The sequence below is a fragment of the Diabrotica undecimpunctata genome, chromosome 5 (assembly GCF_040954645.1).
Source record: "Diabrotica undecimpunctata isolate CICGRU chromosome 5, icDiaUnde3, whole genome shotgun sequence".
NCBI classification, from domain to species: domain Eukaryota; kingdom Metazoa; phylum Arthropoda; class Insecta; order Coleoptera; family Chrysomelidae; genus Diabrotica; species Diabrotica undecimpunctata.
In genome coordinates, this window is record NC_092807.1 from 102,051,223 (window position 1) to 102,063,301 (window position 12,079).

At 30.3% G+C, this 12,079-nt stretch overlaps 2 protein-coding genes across 3 annotated transcripts in view; one reads left to right on the forward strand and one right to left on the reverse strand.

The window, feature by feature from the left end:
* The window catches only part of LOC140441580 (histone-lysine N-methyltransferase Set8-like), a 23,568-nt gene extending 22,508 nt beyond the window's left edge, over positions 1-1,060 (reverse strand). Inside the window, exon 1 of the mRNA XM_072532404.1 lies at positions 852-1,060. Coding sequence (XP_072388505.1) covers positions 852-861 — 10 coding nt within the window. The 5' untranslated portion in view covers positions 862-1,060. The remainder of the gene's footprint in view (positions 1-851) is intronic.
* The window catches only part of LOC140441581 (macrophage migration inhibitory factor homolog), an 18,735-nt gene extending 7,825 nt beyond the window's left edge, over positions 1-10,910 (forward strand). Inside the window, exons 1-3 of one of the 2 annotated variants that reach the window (XM_072532407.1) lie at positions 4,856-5,117; positions 8,040-8,212; positions 10,711-10,910. In XM_072532407.1, coding sequence (XP_072388508.1) covers positions 5,010-5,117; positions 8,040-8,212; positions 10,711-10,792 — 363 coding nt within the window. In that variant the 5' untranslated portion in view covers positions 4,856-5,009 and the 3' untranslated portion in view covers positions 10,793-10,910. Of the gene's footprint in view, positions 1-4,855; positions 5,118-8,039; positions 8,213-10,710 lie in introns of those variants that run through there. The other variant, XM_072532405.1, reaches the window with a different exon arrangement.
* The last annotated feature ends 1,169 nt before the right edge of the window (positions 10,911-12,079 follow it).

A 12,079-nucleotide genomic window follows, 5' to 3' on the forward strand; every position in this document is an offset into this window, starting at 1 on the left:
TTATAAGGACATGATAACACTGCCAAATACAAAATTTCATTCTCTAGACTTTGTCCAAAAAATAATAGTAAAATTGCAAATGGATGTAACAGAAGCAGTCATAGACCAACCCTACAACATATAACAAAATCTAGAACAAATAATCAATACACATTTCTTTGGAACATAAGGTATAAAAATATAAATAATTAGATTACATAGATTAATATATTATGGATAAAACCTGAATAGATTATATTCTAAAGAAATGTTTTTGATAACTGGAAATATTCTCTGCAGTTGTCCAGTTCCATAAGTAGTCAGTATAAGATTCAGAGACGCTGCAAGTCAGCCAATGGAATAAATAGTCTAAACTACAACCATAATATCCAGTATTAAAGTTACTTTGTCTCTAAAAAGCCTGTCTAATATAACAATGGATTATTTTTATTTGGCCAAGTTGTCTATTAGTATAATACTCTATATATTGTATGAATGTGATAACCCTTGCTAATGAAATAGATTCATTACTTGTGTTTGAAAAATATCCAATTCAATTTTTCCTAAATTGGTTACTGAATAATCTTCAGCAAAATGCAAAATCTTTCTGTTAATTGTAGAAGACAGATTTATACAATTAATAACGAATTTTCTATTGTGCAGAATTTATTTAAAACCATATATATATATATATATATATATATATATATATATATATATATATATATATATATATATATATATATATATATAAATATATATATATATATATATATATATATAATAAAGAATATAAGCTCTTCTTAAGTTATCAAAAAATTGTAAACAAAAAGTGCTTATCATTTTTTAAATCATTTTAAACAAATCATTACCTCTACCCATTTTGCTTGTTCTCGCCAACTAATAATGCGTTATTTTTCTTTTATCTAATAAACATTGATTACATAGAAATGGGTCACACGATTTTCACTTCATAACATAAGTTTTAATTACATTTTTATCTAATAACGGACTTCTGCTAATCGTGAACAAATTTCAAACCACCAACGCCATTTCAATAAAAGTGTCAGCTGTTATATCATACGTCAATGTCAAAGTCGTTTTGACATATCTATTACCTCTTTCATACTCATCCTTGTCAACTGCTGAGCTGACACTGCTGTCAAGTGTCAACCAAGGTTAGTAGATGTTAAGTAGGTTGCCTCGTAACTATGTGGGCGAAGCGAGGGGAAGGCAGAATGCTTACGTCACTCATACGACAAAGTCAAATTTGACGTCTGAGTTTAAGTTCACGTTTGTCGTTGTCTCTATTCTATAGTATCATTAGTTCGTTTATTTGTTTAGTTATTGTTTAGTTTTTATTTTTAAGTATAGGTATAAGGACAATATTATTTATAGAGACTTATTATTTAGTTATTTGTGTACATAAACACTTGTGAAGTGTGTTTTCGTAGCCGTGATATCAAGGTTTGTCATAACAATTATATGTAGTTTTGTACGTTATAATAATGATATATTTTTTAGATGAGATAAGTATATATAGCTTGAAGATTTGTGCTTGAAGGACTAATCATTTTTTGTATTTTAATCTAATAATAAATTATTTATATTACCTATTGGTTTTTTTTGCCTACCACTAGATATGATAAAAATGCTGCAAATTCCAGGAAAAACATAATAAGTAAGTTCCTACATATTTAGTATTTTTGCTTTTGAACTTTTTCTACTGTTTTTTTGGGTTTTTGTGCGAAATAAACTGTTATCTCCATTTAAAACACACAATATTATCACTATAATCAATTCTATTTTTTGTCATCAGACTATTGATTTTAGAAAAAAAAATTGATATAATTACTAATATAAGAACCACTTAACATCCCTATACCCAAGAAAATCCCAAAATATATTGCAAAACCTAAGTTTTTGAACCTTATATTAGCATTGAAGCTTATGGCAATTTTAAAAGTGTCGTATGGGTGACGTATTCCCGCCTTTAAAAAGCGAGCATTTGATTGGTCTATAGTTACGAGACAACTTGGCTGTCAACGTTGTTCGTGGCAGTGTTGCCATGTAGAGAAGAATGAAAATCTCAATTATGACGGTAAAAAATCGCTACACTGTCGCTATTTATCATTGCTGAAAATGAAAAGCCAATTGGGAAACAAACACAGAGATCCACCGAAGGCGCCGCTGTAGGAACAAACTATCAAAGGCGAAACATTTTGAGGGTGCTACCGCCCAATTTTCGCCCAAAGCTCGTTAAAATTGTCAAAAAGAAAACGGTTTTGGTGCCTTTGTCTAGAAAAAATGCGTTAGGTATCTGCTAAAAATCCGAGTTAAAAGAAAGATATTCTACTATTTTAATATGCTATAAAAATTTTATATACCTTATTAAAATACAGTATACTCCCTCTATAACGAACACGGTTATTACGAGATTTCGCTTATAACGAGATACATTAGATGTCCCGTGAAATTTCTATTGAACTATTGAAAATAAGATCCAAAAACGTGTTTTTTGGTCGGGTCGTGGCTATAAATAAATACCTTTTCAAAAAGCCCCTCAATAAACTTAACTGCAGCCCGTAATAAACTTCTTTACAATGAATAAATACAACTGTTTCACATCTTTAGAAAATATGATGGAATGATACTGGACCATTTAAAGCTGTTAAAAATAACAGAGTTCTTAAAATTGCAGAAGCAATAGTTTATGATATCCTTGAAAATACGCTTTATACATTATGTAGTTGGACAAAAATATAAGTACAGATTTTTTGTTTTAACGTATATCATTGATAATAAAAGTAAACAACTCTTTTATGTTTTAATATATTTCATTGACAATAAAAGTAAATAACTTTTTTTCAAAAACGCCATTCAAACAATATTTATTAGCATCTTATATTGCTCCGAATGGCTTCACTATAGAAAGTTAATGGTTTAGAAAACTACAGATTCATATGTATGCACAGTATTATTATTGTCTGATATAACGAGATCGGCTTATAACGAGGTAATTAGTCTGTCATTTCAGTTCTCGTTATAGAGGGAGTCTACTGTAGTAGAATAAAAATTTAAATAAAGGCCGTATGACACTATGCATTTTCTTGTTTCATTTCTTATGTCGTTTCTGATACAACAAAAAAATGGACAGTGTCATACAAGCATATAGTTCTTATATCAGAAACGATACAAGAATTTGTGTCCGCTGCAGTTTCTTGTACAAGAAATGCGCCAATTTGTGCGCAAAAACCATCAACGTAAAACTTCTGTCATAATGGCGGCTGGAGGAGAACTTTGAATGTATTGTGGATATACAATTAGACCAAGCAGACATCAGAGAAAAGTGCCCACCAACAATAACCAAGATTGGAACAGCAGTAGCCAAATTCAAAAACAATAAATCACAGGGATTGGATCAAATAGCATCGGAACTACAGAAAGTAGGAGATGTATTACTAAAAACAATACATAACCGCTTTAAAAATTCGTGACGAGTTTAAAGATTATTTTATATCTCCAAATAAGAGAGTAGAATTTCAAGAGCATGCCATTCAAACACATAATTTGTAAAAAAAAACAAATAAATTATTACAACCAAATTATTAATTATTTCTGTCTTCCATTACAGCCTGTTGAATATCTTCAAAAATTGTGGTTTCCAATTTAGTTTTAATATTGGTACATTTTATTTCTTTTATTTTTGAACCACAGTATTTAAAAAAATAATCAGTAGCATCTGGCTTGGGTCCTCAGGTACTACAGTTCTATTTTTATATGTGTCAAAATTTCGACCAATCATGTGCCGAATCACATACAATTTCCGCTAAAAGAACTTGCATAGTGTCATACAGAGCACGAATGTACGTTCAAGAAACAATACAAGAAAACATAAATAACTTTCTATATCAGAAACGATATAACAAATGATACAAGAAAATGCGTAGTGTCATAGGGCCACAAATAAATCAATTCATGGACATATAATATAATTGGACTTTTCGAAAAATACAGTAATTACTTTTCGTAGTGTATTGTATTTTTTAAAATAAATATGATATATTTAGAATTTATTTATTTTTCTTCTAATTTTATGCTCCCTATGTACTAATCGCAACACTGGTTCCGGGCAAGGTTAGTAGATGTTAAGTCTTAAATATCTACTAACCTTGGGTTCCGGGTTCTACTTTCCTATATAAAACCGTTGTGAAGTTAGGAATTGTATATGTTTATAGGAAAGAGTTTGTAATAAGATAAGATTATAATATTATAAGATAAGATTATAATATGGCAAAAGTATAGAGAAAGTGCCGATGAAGTTAGCTACAAATGATCCGTCAAATTTGTGTTTGCGGTATTGCCATGTCCTTATTATGTATATGTTTTATGCCTCAAATATGCTTTGAAACAGTACATTTTTATTATATTATTTTATGAAATCGGGTATTTTTAAAAAATTTTTAAATTTATATAAAACTCGAACGAATTAATATTTGTTTCTTTTGATATTAGTTGCAGTTAGTTATTAGAAAAAAAATTATAATTGTCCTTTGGTAGGTTAGCAAATAAACTTGGCAATATGGTCAAAACTTGGAAAAAGCTAGTTGTCAGATTGCAACAGATGTTCAGCTGATTTCAATTTTATGCCTATTTTCTTATAATTTTGGGATGAAATGGTACCTGAATACCTTAAAAACTTAAGAATTTAAAAGCTTACTTAAAGTTATTTTAAATTATAATAAATTAAACTTCTTTTAAAAACTGAAAAAGAATGTTTAATAACATTAATATTATACCGCATGCTCTTTCGTGATTTATTTGTGATATGGCAACACTGCCAAATACAAATCTGTCCCTCGTTTGTAGCTAACTTCATCGACACTTTCTCTATACTTTTGCCGATTATATTATATTATTATTATCATCATAATCTTATCATTCAACTGTTTTATTCTTATATCATAGTTTTGAATTTGAATTTTTTTTCAATTATTTGTGGTAATCTGCAACTATAAATAATACTAAAAATGCCGCATTTTAGAGTTGAGACTAATATACCCAATGACAAAATACCTGATGATCTACCTGCCAAATTATGCAGTATAATTTCAAAATCATTAGGAAAACCTATAAATGTAAGTAATTTATAATTTATCTTTGATAAGTCCACTCAATTTATCCATATCTAGTTGATTAATTAATATTTGACTTATCTAGAATAATCTAGGATTTTTCCTTGAAATTTTAAATTGTTTTAATACTATTTATTAATAATATAGGGTTTACTTACAAAAATGGGAATGAGTGGAGTAATTACATAACGTAAAAATAAGCCTTGGTAATTAATTTTAAATTTGGTAACGCTAAGGGTAATGGGGGACCATAAATTTAAGCTGAAATTTGAAATATTTGTTAAAATAGGCAAATTTGCGGCCTCATCAGCAGTTTTGGAAAAGTGCATAAGAAAACATTACAAATGAGGGAAAATTAATAAAAACACAATTTTGAACATTTAAATCATAAAAATATATTTATTAAGTCAACGAATAGATACATACCTATAATATAAATATGAGTTTATACAACATAGTATGTGCATAAATATAATTTGCTATAAACAAAATACAAAAATCTACAGTTATTTTACGAAAAATAAAGAAAAGACAAATACAACACTATGTGGGTATACACATCTAAATATAAATATCAACTTGTCTTGCCTTTTTAAGTGCAAATTCCCTAACTAGATCAGTCACATCTAAATTCAAACAGTCACAAACAAATATCTTCCACGATACTTATTACAGCTAAATTTGTAAGCCTGGGTTGTCTCATGGTAGATCTTGGGTAGTCTTTTATTAATTTAAGTTATGAAAATGTTTGCTCCCCATGAGCTACAGTGACTGGCATAGTTAAAAATATTTTAAGCGCAACAAATAAATTAGGAAATGTTCCTTTTAACTCGTTAGCAACGAGATAGGCTAACACTTGTTTGGCTGACATATTATTTTTATTAGTAATGTAAATAGACAATATATCTTTATGTTCATATTCACAAAAAGTCTTTTTCTTGGTCAGGAAATGAAATGAACCAACTGCAGGATGAACTTCAGGAAATGAAATTTCTGCATCCATTTCTTGAGCTATTTTTTTAGCTTCATTGAGCAAATTTATAAACCCATTGTCGGATCTCATGTCTGTTAAAAATATTTTAATTCCATTTAACATTTGTACAGCTTCTGGTAAAATAACGACAGATTTTTGCATGATTTTGCTAACTACATCTATTTTTAATAAAATATTGTACCAAACAACTAAGGAACATATAAATTTAAATGATTTTATGTTATTAATCAGGGAACTTGCAGTATTCCTTGTGTCATTATCTCTAGATGTATCATTATAAAGGGCAAATAGTGCATCATAAACTGTTTCCAATTTATACCTAAGAGTCTTTAAGCTTCAAGCGAGCTTTTTGCTGCATCATTCACAACTAAATTAAGGCTGTGTGCCACCCAAGGGACAAAAAAGGCTCTGGGATTAATATGTAAGATTTTTTTTGTGGGTCATTGTGTTTGCCTTTCATATTGGTACACTTCCCGTCATATAAAACTGGTACACTTTTTTTTCCCAATGTAAACCTGGGTTCAGACTGGATACAGTGGTTCGTGAATTAATTCGCTGTTGCCATCACAGATAACGGAATTGCACTAAATCTAATTAAAAAAAATAAAGTTATTATTAGATAGGTATTATTTTTATCATTAACAACAAAAAACCGTATTTAATAAATTTAATAACCAGAGATAGGGTTCAGCTAATATCCAAAATATTTGAAGGATCTTTAAACGTAGATTATTGGCACAGGGAACATTGGAATGCAGCTACTGTACCTAATTTTTTACTTCAATTACCTACCGAACACGAACTGTATTTTATATCAATAAGTTTAGTCACAGGCCAACTACCAAGATTTATTTATTATTTATTATATGAACGATAACATTAACAAAAACTAACATTATACTTTATCCTACGTAGATTATAAAGTGACAGTTACAATCCAATACCTCACTGTAATGTTTTATTATAATAATTTAAAGTTATGTGTAGATTGATTTTATCTATCACTATATTTGAATTGAAATATTTTCATAAATTATAATAAAACACAAATCAAGGTATGAGTACTTAATTGAGATAATGAAAAATTACAAAATTAATATGAGAATTTTTTAGGATGCAACAAATTTAATGTGACTGACTGATCGAGAATGCTCGATGTTTTAGTTTTTAGAATACTCAAAACGCGGTCTATCACACATAATTTTTAGCTGATTTCATATAATATTTTCGTTGAACTGGCAACAGTGCCCTAGAAATTAGAATGACACATGTGACAAGATCAACTTACACAACTTGAAAAACATGATTTTCGGTAATAAGAGTTGTACCAGTTTTTTATGACGCGAACGGTACCATTGTTATAACCCTGGCCTCGCATATCGGCAATATTAATATCAGATTCCTTTAAAAAATTTAATATGAAATCAGTTAAACCTTGACCAGTCGTGTTGCTAACTTCGCAGAATCCTAAAAAATGTTCTCGAACCTCTACAGTTTTAGAAAAATCATCAATAAAAACAAATCTAACAACAATTTTGATTTGTTCTTGATGACTAATGTCAGGTGTGCAATCAAGGATAATTGAAAAATATTTGCACATTTTTAAGGATTTAATTATATTTTTTTAACTTTTTCTCCTAAGTTGATTATTTCATTTTGGATTTTATCGCCCATATAATGTGCCTTTTTTGCCATCTTTTTGAATCCTGTGAACTGTGATTTATGTTATTTTGCTGTTCCTGAATTGTATTATTATTATTAGTGTACATTATTTAAATTATATTTTAAATTGTACTGTATTTTTAAATTATATATTTACTTCTATAAAAACCGAAAATCACTCAAAATAATAAATCAAAGTATGAAGAACAGTTTCTTCAATGTAGTGCTATATTTTTTGGAGTCTCACATAACTTTCCTAATATTTTCAGTATTGCTGTGCTACAGTAGTAGGTGGTGTGAAGATGTCATGGGGAGGTGACAATGAACCTGCTGCCCAAGCAGTTTTGATGAGCATTGGGGCCTTGGGTGTTGATGAAAACAAAAAACATGCAAAAGTATTGTTCGACTGTATTTCTAAATCCCTTGCAGTTCCTGTAGATAGGTATGAGTTTACATACATTATTTTATATTAAGAATGACACATTTTAGACAAAATATGGATCTGCAGTAGAATTTCTGAAAATTACCATTTTTGTTGATCTATTTCATTTTTATGATACCATATAGATCAGTTTGGTCCAACCTCAGGCACGCGGGCCGCAATCAGTCCGAGGCTCGTTAAACTGTGGTCCCTGCAAACACATTTCAAAAGTATTGCCAATGATAACTTTTACCTGTTCCAAACCTGTCTAACTTTCCGTAATCTTAAGAAAGTAGTTAACCTTGAACACACACACCCGATGAGCGGACAGTTAGCTTCAGTCAGCTGCACGTGTCGTGTTGAATTAACAGTGGCGAATAAATTTAATGTTAAATTCAGAATGAGTTGTGCCAAAAAAACGCAAAATTTTGGAAGAGAATCGTATGTTCCAAGGAAAAGGGGAAAATCAATATTTCTTCATCAAATTAAAAGGCAAACCTCAGTGCATTATTTGTTGTCAAGTACTCGCGGTATCAAAAGAATACAATATTAGTAGGCATTATGAAACCCAGCACAAAACAAAATACGACAAATATCAAGGTGAAGCTCGCAATACTCTTGTAAGAGAACTTAAAGCTAAATTGAATAAACAAAAATCTCTATTTACAAAACCGACAGCTGTTCATTCAGCAAGCTTAGCAGCATCATATGAAGTATGTTTAGAGCTTGTCAAAAATAAAAAATCATTTAGAGATGGAGAAATGATCAAGCGGTGTGCCGTTAAAATGGCGCGATCCTTTGGAGATGAAAAGATGGCCAAAAATTTTGAATGTGTTTCAGTTTCCCATCAAACTGTATCTAGAAGAGTTGATGAGCTGAATACTCATGTATTTAAAAAAATGGTCGAAACAGTTCATGATTGTTTGTACTACTCCTTAGCCCTGGACGAATCTGTTGATATTACTGACAAAAATCAGCTATTAATTTTTGTTAGATGCATCAGTGAAGATTTTTGTGTAACTGAGGAACTTTTAAAACTGCACGTTTTAAAAGTACCTCAGTTTAGGCGGTTTTCAAAAATGCTCTTGCGTTTGCACCGACGGAGCAAAAGCAATGACGGGACGCATAACGGGATTGGCTGGACTTTTGCGGGAAAATTGTGTTAACTGTGTTATATTTCATTGCATTATCATTCAAGAGGCTCTCTGCGGAAAGATAATTAAAATCAACGATACTATGAAAACTGTAGTGCAGATAGTAAACAGCTTAAGAGGAGGAAACAGGGCTCAGCGATACCGAAAATTCATCTCTTTCTTGAAGGAATAAAATACTGAATATAAGGATGTCCCCTTACATTCAGAGATACGCTGTGGTTGACTGCAGGTAAATGCCTTAGAATTTTTTTTTCTTTAAGAAAAAAAAAAACATTTCTTCATGAACTGGCAATTCTAACAGATATTACCTCTCACTTGAACACATTAAACCTACAACTTCAGGGGAAAAATAAGACAGCATCACAGTTGGTTGGTTAAATTGAGACATTTCGCAAAAAAACTTGATCTTTTCGAGAACTGCATGAAAATAAACGACCTCACACATTTTCCTGCGTGTTTCGAAATAAATCAAGAAGAAACCATGGTCGATTTCTCGAGGTTTGCAAAAGTTCTTACAGAAATAAAAAGAGAATTTGATGAAAGATTTTCGGAATTTGATGCACTAAAACCGGATCTTGAGCTTTTTAACAATCCAATGGGAGTCAACATCCAGAACCAATCAGCAGAATACGAATTAGAGCTGTGCGAACTACAGTCCGATTCTTTTTTTCAAGCAAAGAAAAATGAAGACATTATTACCTTTTGGAAGTTAGTCTCCAAGGATCGTTTTCCTAAACTTCATAACTTTGCGTTGAAACTATATTTAATGTTTGGTAGTACGTATATATGTGAAAGTACATTTTCTGCTTTGAAGCATATTAAATCTAAAACACGGAATCGCATGGAAAACGATTCTCTGGAAGCGTGTATTAGACTCACTACGACTAACATAGATATAGATGTGCAAAAGTTAGTAGAGGATAAACCCTTGCCTCAAATATCCCATTGATTTTTTATTTTATGTTAAATTTTAAACATAACATGTAAATTGTAAACCATAATAAAATACTTGTAAATAATATTTCGTTTGTATATTATTTTTTAAAATAAACTTTTTTTGAACGAGTAGAGTTCTCTGGCCCTTCATAATTTCAAATTTAATACGACCCGCAACGTCTAAAAGGTTGGACCACACTGATATAGATAAATGGCTGACACAGGCCTATAGGCAAACAGTAGTTTTTCACTTTTATCGGTCCCTTGCTAGGATTCTCCAGTTTTTGATTAATTTTTCTTCTAAATGTTTCTTCACGGCATCATATCTTTTCCATTTTTTTCTTTTTATTTCCATAGTTTGTTTAGATACTTTGTCCATTCAATCTTTACAGATACCTTTATAAATACTTACATACTTTATTCTTGCAGGATGTACATCCACTTCATGGATGCGACAACTAGCGAAGTCGGATTTAACGGAACAACGTTCCATGAAATATTTGGAAGATAAATAAACAGCAACATTTTTCTGTTATACGATGTATTGTCTTTTAGCTTTATTGTAAAGTATGTACAAAATGTAAAAAAAATATTTTAAACAGTAATTAAATAAAAATGTATAAGTATTATTTTAAAATTAATTCTGTTTGTGTAAGTCAATAAAATATATGAAGAAAATGCCTAAGAATTTTATAAAAAGTAACTGTTAAATATATCTAATAAAAAAATTAAAAAAAAATAGAATAAAGGAGTCGTAATTGTGGTGACACGTGATCGTGCTTATGGGATAGGTTAATTCTGGAGAGTGCAGGCTAGGTTATAATGAAACAACTTGTATCTATCGTGTCTAGATTCAGCCACAGTATATTGCTTTATAATTTATTTATTAGCAATATACCAGAGTATATACCCCCTTTTTTTATATACTATGCAATATTCTGTGATTCAGCCCACGGTTGATTCAGCCATGATACTATAACTAACAAGATAAGTCAACGCGACTAATGTCTAGAGCCCGACCCACTACTCTGAGCCGCGTAATGTAGGTTGCCTATTATGAATTTGAATCGGGGAAATTACTGACAGACTTACGCATGACGTCCGACATCGGATAATCATTTTTGACTAAAATAGATGTTAAAAATTATTTTTCTTCCAAAACGAATTGTCATTAGAACAGGCAATTTTAGTTCTATCATATAATGATTTAATGACTCCCTTTTTAACATTTATGTTGTGATTTGATTTATAATTTAGATATATATGTTCTTATGTGTTGGTTTTTTGTAAACATGAGTCCCATATCCACTATTTTCCTTTGAGATTAAAACATCCAGAAAAGGCAACGATTTATTTTATTTCTTTTCCATTGTAAGTTTTATTGACTCCTTTTTACCTTTTTACCTTTTATTTATATTAATCAGAAGTGTGTCAAACAGAAATAGAAATCATTGTTTAGATGAAAATAAGTGTTGCCAGTAGATAATGACAACAGTTCCGTTATAGCTGACACCATGATACTATGACTAACAAGATAGGATCTTCCCGTAGCACAAAATCGGTCGTGTTCGCGCATGCCGTCATTGGAGACCAGAATTTGAATTCTTGTTAAAGTTAAATGGGATTTTTATGCAGTCTATGATAAAATTATTCAATTAGCAAAATAATAATATTAAATAAAGGTTTAATAATTACAGTAATCGTACACAAAAGGATATCTCCAAAGTATTTATTAAAAATTATTTCTTGACACATACAAAAAATTGACATTACGAACGTGCAAGTCTCCAATTACGTC